General features: G+C 43.2%; 1 protein-coding gene across 8 annotated transcripts in view; it reads right to left on the bottom strand.

Annotated features, from left to right (window-relative positions):
* Positions 1 to 17,111, bottom strand: part of CHD5 (chromodomain helicase DNA binding protein 5) — a 2,731,226-nt gene that overhangs the window by 2,089,130 nt on the left and 624,985 nt on the right. For all 8 annotated transcript variants that reach the window (XM_069610277.1, XM_069610279.1, XM_069610280.1 and 5 more), the window contains one exon: positions 2,803 to 3,041. In XM_069610277.1, the coding sequence (XP_069466378.1) occupies positions 2,803 to 3,041 (239 nt within the window). The remainder of the gene's footprint in view (positions 1 to 2,802; positions 3,042 to 17,111) is intronic.

Consider the following 17,111-nt stretch of genomic DNA (forward strand, 5'->3'; position numbering starts at 1 on the left):
TTAAGAACACACAAAGCAGTCTTATATCAAAATGACAGCTCAAAAATGTTAAGCGTGTTAGCGGGAAAGAATACATCACAAATTTGGGCGGTTATCAATCAAACAACTGCAGGTCACCAAATTACTTATCAAGCGAATAATGTGTCAGAACAGGCCTGGCTGAAACACTTCTCGAACCTATATCTGCCATGTTCGAGTTTATGCTCACGAAGCTCGTTGCAACTAGCAGAAACATTTTCTTTAACATTTGACAAAGAAGATATTTTATTCTTCATAAACAAGGCAAGTCCATCGCGAGCAGGGGTCCCGATGGGCTATCGAACTTTACGTTAAAGCAACATCTGGAAATTTGGTCTGAAATATTATACAATATCTTCTCAAACATTATTCAGACACAATTAATACCCGAATAATGGAAACATTCAATCATTCTCCCAGTTTACAAGAAAGGCAGTAGATCTGATCCAGCGAGTTATAGGCCCATCGCCTTGTTGGATGCCCCAGGAAAAAAATGTAATCGTATTGTGCTTAGAGACTTGAATAACTGGGCATCAAGTTTAAGAAAAAGAGATCCCTTTCAAGTTGGTTTTGTGTCTGGGCTAGGGACATCACCAAACATCATGACTTTGAATATGTTAAAAACCCAGTGTGCAGCCCGGAGTCAACCATTATATCTGGCATTTATTGACTTCCGGGTTGCTTTTGATTCAGTTGATCATGATTTACTTTACAAGAAATTAACTTATTTTGCTTGTCCCTCCTCTCTTATTTCTATAATTAAACAACTTCATACCAACACATCGATACAAGTCCGGCTTACAATGGAAGGGTTACTCTCCAAACTGATCCATACTGGGCGAGGACTCAAGCAGGGTTGTATCCTGGCATCATTTTTGGTTAATTTGTTTATCCTTGATCTTGGAGAATCTTTTGCAGATATCATAAGTGATGCACCAAAATTGGGTCATCAACGTATAACTTGGATGTTATATGCGGATGATCTGGTCCTCCTGTCACAGACCCCCAGTGGGCTGCAAAACCTACTGGACAAATTATCTGCATATTCATTAGTAAATAATCTCATCATTAATCTAGAAAAAACACACAGGTTGTTATTTGTCATAAGACCAAAAACGCATCCCAGGAAAAAAAAATATAAGTGGCATCTACATAATGTTGCACTGCTGAATGTCGAAAACTACAAATATCTAGGTCCGACCATTTATAACACCACAAGTGAAAATGCCTATATTGTTTCATTGAATTTAAAACTGGAAACGTTGAAATCTCAGGCTAACATATTAGTGTACAAGTGTGGTAAATTTTCATATAGCCATATTATGTCATTTTATCAAGCAAAAGTGGTGCCGATTTTATTGTGAGTCGATACTAAACTGCCGATGAAGAGTGATATATGGGATTTATGTGAAGCTCGATTCTGGAAGTCCATATTAAAACTCCCAAAATGTACTCCACTCACCATGATTCGCTTTGAAATGGGTTTGGTTTCGCTTTTTGCACAACTATTATGGAAGATGTGTGCTTTATTTAGAAAATGTCTATTAGGACTGGCAAAGAACAACATCTTAAGCACAGTTGCGCATCACCTTGTGGGCTCACGAAATCTCTTCGCCTCTAAATGGCGAATTTGTGTATTGAATGCTTTGGCCGACGCATCTATATCTCTTGAAACCTTGCTAACAAACCCTGATTGAGCTAAGTTAAAGTTATTCCAGTATGACTGGATATGCAATATTGCCAAATGCTGCACTTATAAAGATTTCAATGAACAGTGGTTTGGGCCAAAAAGATTACGAACAATGGCAGATTATCTGGTTAAATTCCCCTCGCCGCATATTAGACATCAATATCTGCGGTTCAGGTTTAATCTTCTACCGACAATGGAAATAATGGCAAGGAGAGGCATTGTACCGAAAGAATCAAACCACTGTCGATTTTGTCAAAATGTGAACTTTTGTGAAACATTGCAGCATTTGATAGTGAGCTGTCCAGCTTTAACATCAATGAGGAAAACTTATTTTACTGACTTGTTATGTGTGTTTACCCCAATTCACGAAAATGAAATATGGATCAAATTATTGAGAAGTACGAAATTAGCAATTAGAGTTTCAATAACACAATGCCTAAGTGCCGTTTTACCAAATGTTTATAATGAAATTGAGTAATTATTTATCTAACAAACTAATCACTTCGGTACTTGGGTCTTGGAGCAATCATATTTTTTAATGTTTAATAATGTGATGATATATGTGTTTTATGAATTAATCGTGAAAAATGTGTACATGAAATTGGCAAAGTTCACATAATGTTAACGTTTATGTGTCACTGCATTTGAAAGGATGATTCTATCAGCCAAACAAAAACAAAAAAAAGAAATTTGATAGGCATGTGCCAGGCACTGCTATCATATGCCCTACTTATCACTTTATTTTCCAGTTGTTGCCATTGTATGGCTGCCATTATTGGAGTGCCTGGCAAATCCCTTGGCCATGCCTACACAAAAGCCAAAACCGTTAGTTTTGGCAAAGCTTGTTTCAAGAAGCTATGCGGTTACTCCTTTGACAGGTGAATGTGTATTGAATTAAACTTGGTAAAAAGGATGAAATGTGTTGTTTTTTTTTTAGTCCATAAAATGAAGTTAGCCTAACCAAAATGTGAACCTCCCATTTCAGAACAGCACAAGTTTTCTATATACGTGTCCGCTCATCAGAACATTCACAAGTGTATATGTCCTTATATTTTATGAACAGGTAAGCTCGGTGGTTATTTCATTAACTGTACCTTTTCCCTCCTTTGTTTTCGCTTTTCGGATGGGCGTTGCCTGGTTAGACTGGTGTAGGTTCGAAGAAATTGGAGATGCAATCGTGACAGTCTCCACAGCAGCAGCAACAGCAGCAGCCGCCGCTGCTGCCGAACTCCCCTTCAGCGGGTTATTGGCACTGAACTCGCGCCATTTGGCTCCGAGCACTGTCATCATCTTGGACATTGGTATTTTTGGATTCTTCTTGGCAATCAAAGGCCTGTGGAAATGAAAGAAATACAAATATTATATCCTCTAAGGCAAACAAAATAAGCATGATGCTATTATCAATTGTATTTTCTTTTGGATAGATGGAGCATCCTACACGCTGCCTTTTGGCCACCTTAGAGCACTACAAAAGGGGGTACGTACAACATGTGGTCATCGCAGGAAAGACCTTTTTTCAGGGTAAGGCTGGACGGTGATCTCAACCAGTATGAATCTAGCTCCTGATGTGTGCCGAAAAGTTGTCAAAACAGTACAACTTCCTTTTATCGCAGGACGTTTTTTTGTGGGTTTTTTTACCGCAAATTTATAATGAAAAAACCCATCAAATTTTTTTGGGGAGGGGTTAGAAAATTAGATATATGGGATGTGAGTGTTTGGGAATAGACAAAAAATGAAAGGGAATGGGGGTTTGGACGGAACCCCCCCAAAATATTGTTAAAAAAATGTGATGGTTTTTTTTCATAAAAAAATTTGCGATAAAAAACCCCGCGAAAAAACATCCCACCATGAAATTACATGGAACCGTCAAAACGGAGTTGAAATGTTTGCACATGGTCGCCTAAAGAGTTATGATGAGCCCTGTTAACATCACAAGGCACTCAATAAGTGAACAAATTGTATACATTTCTCCTAGTGAATACAAACCCAATGATAAGTACGGAAATGAAAGGCAAGTGAGTACAGCAAACGAATAAAGACTGAAATGCACACATAAGCCTTTGGATACCAAAAAAACAAAAACAAGTATCACATTGGAGTAACAGCATGTTTAGAAACATTTGTCACATCCAAATTGCATCAAAGACTTAAGAGAATCCCATTATTTAATGGTGGAGTAGGTGAAAACCCAGGGGTCGGGGTATTGTGTGGCAGGGAAGGTGAACAAAAAAATGCCATCCAGACAACTTACTGAAGAATCAGAGAGCACAACATTAAGTGTGGGCATATTCAGTGACCTGTGACACAGGGCAAGGTGGTTTGGGTATGTGTGCTCTCACTATAGTGCTAATGTAGAACCCCACGGCTGCCCAAGAGGAATTGAATTTCCTGAGATCTTTTGGAATATTTACTTCAGATATTTCCATTCTTTGAGTATTATCTATTGAGCTCCAAAATCTCACATATTAGATATTCCTGCATTCCCAGCAATTGTCTATAATGGACACTTAACAATGATATTCAATAGATCAATACTCTCTTACTTCAATATGTGCAATTACCAAACCCAAGTACGATAGTATCCTGTCTCAGAGATAAGCAGCATTTCCTCTCTGGCCATCAAAATCTCCAATCAGAAACTGTTAACCATTAGGCATGTAAACAGCCTAAGTTTTAAATAGCCAGTTTCATCACTACAGTGCTAATATCTGTCATCAGTGATTATCTTTGCCTTACATATTTATTTCTGGTGATATTTGTGTTCTGTGATACTAGCAGTACAATGTTTCAACAACGCTTCCAATGCTACCATAAAGTGCCATACCCTCACTGAATCCTCCCTTTATGATCTAGAGGAAAGCTACAAAAAGTTGTAACACAAAAGACCAGCACTACAGAAGCTGTATTCCTTTTCAAGAATTTGGAAAGCCTCAAGGCCCACCTCTTTACAGATCCTTCCTTGCAACGTGCATACCTTTCTTCTGTCATCCCAGCCAATAAGAATCATGATTTGCCAGCTTGAAAGTGTTATTGTACCACAGAAGGCTGTGCCATACCACAAAGTTAAAGTCAATACATCTAATGGTGATCCTTCTTGCAAAGTTCACGACTTCTCACTTGGCCAGTTTTGCATTAATGGTAATCCTCCAGTTCTAGAGAATAATGTAGCTCCAAGTTTTGAAAGAGCTATTATGTACTTTCTTCCAAGGAATACACAAGTCCAACCAAAATTGTAAGTTGCTTACTATGTCCGTTTGTTTGAATTTCTTTACTTTAACAGAAGATGTCTCGACATAATTTTAAATGGCATTAGACATTTCTATCAATAGTCCCCATTTTTCAAGTACTCTACAGACTCTTCTTTAGCAGAGCAGCTGTAATCCTACAAGTAAAACACACAATCACAAGCTACTTCAAACAACATCTGAAATACTGTATTGTTGTCAAAATTACTTACATCAAATGTATAAACACATATACGCATCAATAATCTTCTTTGAGTCCCTTCATGTTATTTCATTAACACTGAAATACCCCAAACACCCAAAATATTCTTAGGTATCTCCTTCTAGGCTAACTGACGGCGAGTGAATTTATTATATAAGCATGTGCCAATATTGGCATAGGTCTTGGAGCAAAATAGCAGAAAGCTATGTTGCTTCTTAATGAAGGTACTGGATATGAAGGTCCAATGATACTCCTATCGTCTGACATTTAACTATAATGCAATCTTACTTTGCTTAATAGTTTGAAGGAGGTCTTATATAAAAGAGAATCAAGCAAAATCAAAGTCCTAACTTCTTGGATGCCTGCTTGGTGATGGATGGACTTATACAGTGAGATGATGAACAGTCTGACGAATTTGGGTGGCCAGTGTATATGGGCTATGCAAGTTAGAATTTCCAGAGTGTCCCTGCAACACGATGGCAGTGCTGGCACATATTCCTGACGAATATGTGTTTGGTAAGTGACCCTATTCACAAAGCTATGGGACTTCATGGTGGTAATGGTTCTGATTTGTGAGTCTTGTCCAATGGGTACAGTGCAGGTATCTTGGGAGTAGGGCAATGAAGGCAGGTATATTCTTCTTTACAAATAATGCGCGGTGCTAGTCAATTCTGAATATGTTATTTAAGTCTGACTTAAATCTCTCTGAGCAGATTTTTGTGAAGTTTGGCATGTGTCTTTGTTGTTGAATTGGTCATGTTGTCACTTTGTGCACATGACCAGTACTCTTGTGGGCATATGTGCGTTTGGATGTTTTGGGGGGCAATGCTCGGGTAGCCTTGGCCAACGGCCATGGTTCGTTGGACAATCTATGGGTTTGATGAAGTTTGGTGGCATACAGTTGGACATGTCTCCGTGTAGTGTGTGCTGCATTTTCCTTCCCGACTGTGTATTGGTGTATTGGTGTGGCACATTATATTCACTGCCCTTTCCATGTGTCCCGGCACTGGCCTCCGCCGCTCCCACTCCTTTGATCCCTTCGAGGTGCAGCACACTGCTGCATTTCTCTTCACATGGCATGAACTTTATCGGTGAGGCCATCCCACTGCCTGTGGCCAGGCATTCCTTCCTGTGGGCTGACAGAAGTTTGCGAACCCTCAGGCGGTGGTCATCCCACCGCTTATGGCAGTCACATACTGTGTGTGGCACAGCTCCCATTGCTGGCACCTTCTGCGCCACCTACTTCCAGATGGCATTTTTCCTCAGTTGTGTGCTGTGATGATGGTCTGTGGCAAACAGCTCACCGGCATGTTCCACTATGGTGTCAGTATGTTCAGTTCCTGCTCTAAGAAACGTGGCTTCAGCACTTCAGGGACCCGATATGACATGCCTGCTGAGGAGATGCTGGTGTGTACATGTCTGGATGGCAACTGGAAGTGGGTGATTTTAAGTGGATTGTGTTTTCCAAAATGGCCACAGGTGAGCTTCCAGTTCCGGCGATGACGTTATTTCCAGTGCCTGTGTTTCTGTTGCTGGTGTTTCTGTGAGGGACACATCATTATCGGTGCCACCGGCATTTTTGGTGGTGATGCCACTGATTTGGATGGTGGATGACAATGGGCCTCATTATAACTCAGGCGGTCCGGAAATAACGGTGGCGGTAAACCCGCCGCCACTGTTGTTTCCGGACCGCCTGATCCCGACTCCTGCATGCGGGAGGTGATGTTCCGCCAGGTCTGACCTGGCGGGTTTAACACCGCCCGCCTGCAGGCGGACGAGGAAACACCGGCAGCATTACGAGATGCTGCCGGTGTTTCCATGATCCCCATTCCCATCGAGTCGCATAGGACTCAATGGGAATGGGGATTAACACCATTCCGCCTCCGTGATTCCCGGAAAACCGGGGTTGTAATGCCACGGTATTTCCAGGAATCACGGAGGCGGAATGGTAATACGAGTCCGGCGGTAACCATGCAGTTTTACCGCCTCGGTTACCGCCGGACACGTAATGAGGCCCAATGTTTCCGTCATGCCGGTCGCACCGTTACCGGCAGGCCGGAGTGCGTGCTCCGACGAAGTTGTGATCTGCCGGTGATTCCGTGGTTGCGGCTGCCAGAACCATGGAATCACCTACAAAATACCGGCAAACTTGTAATGAGGCACAGTGTCTAGGGATGTTCATAAGGAACGTAACTTGCAATATTTGACATAGCGTACGGTTTCATGTCAGCTGGAAGAACTTCAAACAGTTGGCAGTAAAGGGATATGGCTGGAGGTTGCAGAGAAATAGGCAGGTAAGCATCCTGGGTGGGGATTAAGGTGCCTTACAAATTTGCCTCTCGAGAATGTAGGTGACAGCCACAGGAACTGAGACAACGCACAGTCCGACCCTGTTGACATGGTATAAACTACTCATTGGAAAGCCTAAAAGCAATTCCATTCATTCAACTGCAGCACACAAAAGTACATAGCGTGACTGGCAATCAAGACATGTGACCCGTGATGAGCTTCCCTGCACAAATAAAAGGGGCAGGGATAGGGTAATTATGGGGATGGTTACCACCACCCTCTATGTGACCCAGTAGTGGTGTGGGGACGATCCCTTGGTCTACCCCACCCTACCCTCTCCACGTGACAGGGACTTAACACAATGTGCCATCCAAGGTTACTGGCCATTTAAGACAGTCTATTAATCCCAAATCCTCTCATGTTTGTCAACTCACTTGGCCTAAGTGCCTAAGTGCCATGAGGTGAAGCCAAATTCTATGAGGAGCCAAGTTAGAGCTGGGTGTTAACTATCAGAATACAATAGTAGAAGGTGACAACAAAAGCAGAGCCCTCTTCAAAGCGGTCAAGCAGTGCAACAACCTTCTACCCAACCCTGCAATACCGCACTACATCGAAAAATCCACCACCATCGTCAAATTCAGCAAGATTCGCCAGCACATTTACGCCAGCTCTGCATCCACAGACTGATCAAATGTCCCTCCTCACAAAATCTCCACATCCTGGACAACATTCAAGACACTCTCGACAGAGGACCTGGTAGAAATCCTGGCCACCCTCAAAGCCACATCTTATACAGATGACATCTTCCCACCATTCATCCTCAAGACCCTCCCCGCAGAAGCTCTCCTTCTCCTGGAGATCATCAACAGCTCCCGAACTTAAGGTACTTTCCCATCAATGCTAAAACAGAACAAATCCTCCCTCTACTAAAGAAACCCACTCTGGATCCTGACAACTTAGGTAACCATCGCCCCAACACCCATCTTCCCTTCCTAGGTAAGATCATTGAGAAAGCGGCCGCCGCATAACTGCAGCAACACATCGACACCAGCAAACACCTCCAAACCTACCAATCAGGATTCAGACCCAGATGCAGCACAGAGACAGTAACCATACAGGTGGTCCAAGACGCCCTCAACATCCTTGACCACCACCACCCCTGCCTGCTGGTTCTACTCAACCTCTGAGTCACTCGACACAGTAGACCACCATGCGCTTATGGACATCGTACATCGGTGCATGGGGATCATCAATCTTGTCCTATGCTGGTTCAAGTCCTACCTCGCCAACCACAAGCAGTTTGTTCAGATGGACTCCTCTAGATCACCAATGCTACCCATCACCTGTGGAGTCCTGCAGGGTTCCATCCTCTCCCGAGTGATCTTCAATCTGTACATGGACCCGCACAGAGCCCCCATAGCCACACACAAATCAACATCCACCAATATGCCGATGACACACAGCTATACCTCAAAATCGGCTCCATCAAGGACATCCATAGGCAAAACCTGCCTCTCGCAGATCCAGTCTTGGATGTCCAGTGCATACTTGAAGCTCAACCCCTCCAAGACCGAATTACTACTCGTCAACAACACCGAACACCCAGACATATAGACCTGGCTATCAACCATGAACACTGAGGGTTTTACCCTTAAAAAACAAATGATTAATGTTTAAAAGATGTTATTGTTTGCTTGTTTATTTGTTTGTTTTTATTACTTGTATTGCGCACCAAACCCAGGGGTAACCGGGCACATTTTTATAAGACAACTTACAGCTTAGTAATTTTGTTTATACTTTTTACAGCTTCAAAAGTATAAACAAAATTCACCAGTCATTGTTTCTACCAAAACGTACTATGGTTCTGTTTCGTGATGAACAAAATGTAATTGAAAGGTGCTTCTGCATGTTTGTGTTAGTGTTTACTGTTCATGCATTCATCACGCAGTGAATGCGAGGGGCACGCACTCGGGAGCCGGCGTCTTTCCCCTAGCAACGGTCTCCAGTGGGTACTCCCGAAGATGCCCACCTCACAGAGGAGATTGCCTCTGCACTTTCGTCCCCAGACGATCATTTCCACCGGCTGTTTCTCTTAACACTTGACCAGAGTGTAAGTTACTTTCCCTGCAGTGCACACAATGTACTAACACGACTTCTGATGTATACTTGATCTCTTCTTCCAAACTCTTTTTGATCCATTCTTCATTCCCCTGACAGTTTTCGATGTAACACTCTGCACCGCCCTTTGATGCCAGCATTAATGCACAGCGTTCGACCCTCATGACAGTTTACTACATGACACGCGCACTTGACTCAAGATTTTTCCAGCGGAGAGTGACATACTTTAATGTCCTATTTAACAGCACCATTTCAGTATTCAGAAATTATTCCTTTTACATTTTGTTCATTTGACATTCGGTTTTAGATCCACTGATTTTGCTACATTTCCACTGAATCACAGATTTGACTGCAAGGGAAAACTTCACATAGAGATGCCTTGGCCCTGCCATTCACTAGCTCGTTGAGCTACAGAACGCACTCACCGGCCCACTTCTTGGGATTTGGTGAGTGATAAATCCAGCACTCTATTCCCTATTTTTTTCAGTTTAACTAGTAGTCAAATGTGGGTATTAGTATTGTTACTCACACAAAATGGAGGTGTGACTATATGCCAGCTAACACTTAGGCTGAGTTTTACCATATCACTGCAGTACTTACCATAGAGATTCTCGAGGCAGACCGTTTGTGGTGACTTCTGATAAGTTTTTTGATAACCAATCTTATGTAAATATGACAATACTGGGATGCACTATACTTCTGTTACAATCATTTCTCAGTTACATATCTATTCAATATATCCTTATTGTTTCTCTCCTATAGCTTTGATCTACAGTTCAGAAACCCCATGTGGCTCTAGAAGAAGAGATTACTATTCTCGAAACCCGTCAGCCATTTTATGTTGAACTGAACTTTCTCTGTCTTGTGTGTTCTTGTGCATTAAATTACTATACACTTCTGTGTATCACAGTAAAATTTAATATGTGTCCCTCTTTATTGATATACTAGACAACATAAAACATTGTTCAAACTTCTTTCATTAACAAATGATTTAACCGTCTGTCAACGGGATTGTAAGGTGTGCAGGGGACGGGTGGGTTCCATATACGGATCCTCTTTTCCTTGTTCTAGTATATTTTGGTGGCTCTGTACCAGGGCCATTTTTCCTCCCCTGCACCTAAAATTATTTACTATCTTTTCTCTCCCATATACCAATCCAATGAACCCAGGTGTGCTCCTTCTAGATTCGGTGCACTCTGATATTTGGTAACCATCTGAGGAATTTCTTGAGCATTCACCTTGGGTGGCGAGCTATTTCCCAAGGATGTGTCTAGTACAACTCTAATGTACTGGAGCTGTTGAGAAGGTGTCATGTGTGACCACTTGGAATTGAGGGAGAAGCCAGTCTGTGGAGAGAGTGGCAGGAGATTTTGAGATGATCCAAGACTTGTTCGGGAGAACACGCTGTGATCAGCCAATTGTCCAGGTAGGGTAAGACATGAATCCCCCCTCTCCTGAGATTCGCTGCCACTTCTGCCATCAATTTGGTGAAAACTCTCGGGCGGAGGTCAGCCCGAAAGTCAGAACTCGAAACTGATAATAAGAACCGCCAACTGCAAACCTCAGGTATTTTCTTTGCTTGAGATGGATTCGCACATGAAAATAAGCATCGTGAAGGTCCAATGACACCAACCAATCCTGAGTTGGAGGGCCTGAAGGATCTGAGAAAGTGTGACCATCTTGAACTTGTCCTTCCTGAGGAACTTGTTTAAGGATCTCAAGTCCAAGATGGGTCTCAGTCCTCCGTCCTTTTTGGGGTTTGGGGATCATAAAATATGGGGTGTACCATCCCTTGTTCCTTTCTGCTACAGGTACCGGTTCGATAGCACCTTTCTTTAGCAGGGATAAAACTTCCTGCACAAGGAGCGGATCTAGAATCATCAAAGAGCGGTTCCCGAGTGGATTGTTCTGAGGTCTTTTTATAAAAGGAAGTCAGTAACCGTGGGCTACTGTTTCCAGAGCCCAAGCATTCGAAGTAATGTCTCGCCATTATTATAGATGCAGAGACAGTCTGCCCCCCACTGGTGAACTGTGACTCAAGACCTCAGAGGGGTTTTGTGGCGGCTGCTGCAGAGGCTGATGGTAAGGAGGCTGCTGCTCAAGCTGGCTTTGCACCTCTACCTCCTCCATCTCAAGGAAATCTTCTCTGGTCTCTTTGACCAGCCATTCCTCTCACCCTTCCAACTGAGGAGTAGTAGCGAAAAGATCTGACCCTCTAAGGTTGTCCACTAGGACAAAAAGGTTGAGGTTGCCTAATAGCGGCGCCTAAAGATATGGCTGCTGCCTTCAAGGGCTGGAACTTCTGAAGGTTCTTGTCAGCTTTGCTGTCAAAAAGATGAGACCCGTCAAAAGGCATGTTGAGAAGTCTAGACTACACATCTGGTGCAAAACTGACTTCCTCAACCACGCAAATCTGCGCATGACAGTGCTGGTAGCCATGCATTTGCTGATGCTATCTGCAGTATTCAGTCCTGATTGAAGGGATTCACAATTAGCTTCCTTGCCGTTCTTAACAATAGCTAGAAAGCCATCTCTTTCTTCCCCCTCGGAAATGTGCTCTGCTGCCATGGAAATGCAATCCCACAGGGTATACAAACATTTTTCCAGGGCACAAGTGGAGTTGGCAGATTTCAGTGCCATGCTCCCTGCAGAAAATACCTTTCTTGCCTATCCATCTACACGCTTGTCGTCCCTATCAGGAGGGATGGTAGGGTACGCTGCATGTTTTGAAGTAGCTGTAGCCGCTTGCACCACCAGACTCTCCAGCGTGGGGTGTTTCGACAGGTAGTCTGGGTCACTACTGGAGGGGCAGTATTTTTTGTCAGATTCTTATTAACTGCCGGATTGGCCTCCAGAGTTTCGCAGTTTCTAGCCACTCTTTTTTGTAATGCCATATGGAAGGGCAAAACAGGACAGTCTGAGGACCTTTATCCAAAATATCGGTGAGATCATCTTGTTCATAAAGGAGTGATGTGTCAAATGATGCTGCATGGGTGGAGACTGCTGGGTATTTAAACTAATAAAACATAGACAGAAGAGAGAGTTTTTGGCAAAAACAGAGAAGCAACATCTCACAGGAGTGAAGGAAATTGGGTACCAATTGTATGCAACTGATGGGGAAATCTCCTTAGATGGCCTTTCCCCACACTGGACTGAATAAAGACACCTTTGCCAAGGCAGGACTAGAGAGGGATTTTGGGAGCAGTTACACAGACTGAAAGGAGGTGCTTACCTGGCAAAGTTGTGTGAGGCCAGTCAGTGTCTTTATCTGTCTTGGGCCTTTCAAAGACAGACAAGTGAGTATTCAAGCCTCTGATTATTTAGACAAGTCTCCTGAGAATTAATTAAGTTCCAGATAGCATGTACAACTATTTTGGGAGCCCTGTTTGAAATTGGAATATAGTGCAAGGTGTAAGTGCTTTGTGATCGATAATTAAAATCGACACCCTAGGTAGTGTTATCATAAAAAGGATTTTCTCATCCAATGTGGAATCTATGTAGACATCTCAGATTAAAATGTGGAGTGACAGGTCCTTCGATTGGTGTCTGCATAGTTAATAAAGTCATTGAAATCTATTCTAAACTCCTGAAAGCAGGGTGTTCCAAAAGAAACAGAAAGCCTGAGCAATCAAAGCCTTTAACATTATTTGCAACTAATCCAACATTGCAAAAGGTATCAAATAGTAGATACGCCCAAGTAAAGTACTAATAGTGTGTTATGGATCGTGCCCAGCATCATAGATTTGAATCAGTTGCAGAATCGATTAACTATATTAGAGCAACACATTTCTCTGCTGATACAAATACTTGTTAATGTAGTGTCATTGTCAATAAAATGATTGAAATCTATTCCTTAATAAACAGGAAATCCTTTAAATAGTGACCCAGCATTCCAAACGAAAAAGAAAGACTTAGAAACCCAAGTGTTTACAATTATTTGCAACCAAACCAACATCACAAAAGGTATACAATAATATTCATGCCCAAGTTAGGAACCAATAGTTTGTTACTGGTAGTGTCGAACATTATAGATTTAAATCGGTCCAAGAAACGGTGAACTATAATAGAGCAACACATTTCTCTGATACCAATACCTGGTAATGGTTTCAGACAAAATTAGGTACATTGTTTCTATGCCCAAGTTAGGAACCAGTTGTTTGTTAGGCATAGCGTCCAACATTTTAGATTAAAATCAGACCAATAAACCATTTTAGAGCAACACATTTCTGTGATACACATATCAATTAATGGTTTCAGAGAAAGTGAAATCAATTATTTAATGTCAAGCTCTTTTCTGCAGACTGCTTATCCTTTCAATTTCAGGGGAGGAGGTTTCAGTAGTGAAATAATTCTTTATTGTATATGGATGATTTGACAAAAGTTAAGCCAAGCAATGTCAGTACGCCTGTTTACACTGTGAAGTATTCAAGTCCATTGTCTAAAATAGTCCTTCATATTTGTTTTTATTTTTATGGATGTTAGTGTGATTATGAAAACTAAGTTAGCTATTATTTTAGGAATGAAAACAATAGTGAGACAACAGGAGGCAGGTTGCATTTTCCTTTCTGTATACAAGCTGCCTGTATTTATTTGAAGTATTGTGGTGGACTTACCCAGCATTGTAATTACAATTCCTAACTAGAAAGGGCCAGAGAAACTGTAAACTCAAGATTGCATTGTTATTGCACTGTCCATCCGACACCCAATCCAAACACCCTTTCTTTTACTGCAATAATGCTTCTCGCTACTTTCCTGCATCTACCGTCCCTTGAGGCCAAGGGATCATGCACCCAGGATCTTGGGGTATTTTGAGAAATTCACCCTCCACCTTCTATCTTTTTTATATATTTTAGCATCATTTGGAAACCTAAGCCCTGGTGCATCCTCAGCACTTAAATGATTCATGGCAGTTTAGGGGGAATTTGCTTTTAGCCAGTGGCTGTGTGTCCTGTTTGAAAAGAGTATGGGGCTTGTGTGAGACAGCAGGGTAGACCTGTGGGAGAAATGAGCAGGGGTTTTGCCACCCGCTATGACTGCCTGAGTAAATCCTGACAAACACCTTATGCAGTAACAGGCTCTTCCCTGATGGGAAAAAGTCCAAAGCAAGTTACTGTCACGCTAGACCTAACCATGCTAGTCAACCAGGGAGGGGTGAGAGCCCTTATATTGCTCGATCTATCAGCAGCTTCCGATATGGTGGACCATGCTCTCCTCCGGTCTCGACTGACGGGGGCGGGCATCTCAGGGACCGCCTTGGACTGGTTTGCCTCTTTTCTATCTGATCAGGGCCAGTCACTTTCCCTTCCTCCTTTTCTTTCCACATCTCACTCTTTATTTTGTGGCATCCCCCAAGGCTCTGCCCTGTCCCCAATGCTTTTAAACATATATGTTCAGCCACTTGTTGCCCTCATCTGCACCTGCAGGTTCAGATGCTACATGTATGCTGATGACACCCAGATTTTGGTCCGACTAGATCTTGGCCTGTCGGAGGTGTCGTTGTGCCTGTGTCGTTGTGCCTGTGCGGGTGTTTGTTGGCTATGAGGGGCTGGATGGATCGCAACTGGCGTTGGCTGAACACGGATAAGACAGAGGTACTGGTTGCTTTTTCTCTTAAGGCCACATCCTGGACCCCTTCTTTTTGGCCATCTACCCAGGGTAATTCCCCCATCCCGGTCTACACGGTCAAGATCTTGGGTGTTCTCTTCCTCTCTGTCAATGTCAGCACAGGTGAGTGCAGTTTGTAAGATGAGTTTCTATTCTTTGAAGGTACTCTGTAAAATACTTTGTTGTCTCCCAACGGCTCTCCACCCCCAAGTCATGTCCGTCTTGATCATTAGCTGCATTAATTATTGCAATGCATTGTACTTGGCCCAGCCAAAGGGTCTTGTCCAGAGGCTGCAGTGCCTACAGAATATGGCGGCAAGGGCTGCTACGGGATCCTGTCCCCCCCGATTCCTCCATTGACTGCCGACAGCTGAGTGATTAAATTCAAGGCCCTTTGCCTTGTGCATCAGCCTACTACCTTCAGGGGGCAGAGTATTTGAAAGACTAATTCTCGTACTACACCCCCGGGTCGGACTTTGCTCTTCAAATCAGTCCATCTAGTGGTCATCCTGAAATTCCGTCTGGCACGGGTGCATCACCAGGCTTTTTCCATTGCAGCCGGCACTCTCTGGAATGAACTCCCAGTTGCTCTACGGAGTGTGGAGAACCATCTCCAATTCCGCCTGTCTTAAAGTGTTTCCTTTCGAGCCTAGTCCTGTGCAATGTCCTGAGTATGCCAGCGCCAAGATGTCCTCAGGTGTACCTGCACTCTTTAAGAGTGGTAAGCATAACATAACTGTTTCCTCTCTCCAATCTCTCTTATTCTGCCCACTTCCTTTCTGGGTTTCTCTAGCCATTCCATCCCTTGTCAACCCTCTCAAACCTCCTATCCTTCTCTCTCCTGCCTTCTGCTCTACTTTCCAACTACTCCTTTCCCACTTTACCGCTTTCCTCCAGCCTCTTGCACCATGTTGTAACACTCTCCAACTGGCCACATGATTCTGCCAGACCCTATGCCTAAAACAGCAGCTTATCCCTACCTCCAAGGATTTCTGTTGACAAAAAGAATTTAAATGTACTGACACTCCCTCTCTGCAGCACTATTGGTTAAACTTTCCTGTACTGCAACCTTCCCTTTGAGTTCTGGACACCACCTAATCTGGTGCATGCTTACCGGTGTGAACCGATAAATGGGCTTGCCACCATCTGGAATCTGTGCCTTTTGCATATGCAGAGGAAACTGTGCATCCACAAGCCTGGAATTGCCTCACAGAGCTTTCATTAGCACAAACATATGATCTTTCAAGTCAAACTCTTTTCTGTATTTGTGAAGCATTTCTGATCCTGGATCTGGTTGTAGCTCTTTGCTAAGAGTACGTAGAAGCTCACCAGGGACAGAAGGGGGTTGAATCATTGAATGACCAATTCTGAGCTTGGGTTTAGGGTTGATAGGGAGAATGCTAGTGTGCACAAGCAATTTTACCTCAGCAAGTTCCCTTAAAGGGACACCCTCTCCGTTTAAGCACAGTGTGACAAATCCCAGCCGTATGAGCTGGGCGAGGTGGCTTGAGTCTAGGGATCCTGCCCACACCTCCCTCAGGTCCAGCAGCATTTAACAGTTGGGAGCCTCCGGACCTCATGGCTCCCACACCATTCAGCCCCAGAGACAAGCAGGTGACTTTATCACAGTAGGCAAGAGTTTGAATGTATGCATATGTCCTAGTGTGTGTGTGCATGATGCATGCATGTGTTTGTTAGGGTTTTTAAGTGAGGGAGGAGTGACCACACTGCCTCATGCATACGAAGCGAGTGCATTATCATGAAAGGGCTTTACAGTGAGAATGTTGGCATTTACTGTGAATGCAGCCGCATGATAGAGGTTTACTGTGGGAATGCTGCAATATATTGTAGGCTCAGCATCATGAAAGTGGTTACAATGGGAATTGTAGCAGATATTGTGTGGTTGATACAGTCCCCAAGATTCACAAGAATTTGACTCAGCTTC

This window comes from Ambystoma mexicanum, chromosome 8 (genome assembly GCF_040938575.1).
Source record: "Ambystoma mexicanum isolate Mex_15411 chromosome 8, UKY_AmexF1_1, whole genome shotgun sequence".
Lineage (NCBI taxonomy): Eukaryota > Metazoa > Chordata > Amphibia > Caudata > Ambystomatidae > Ambystoma > Ambystoma mexicanum.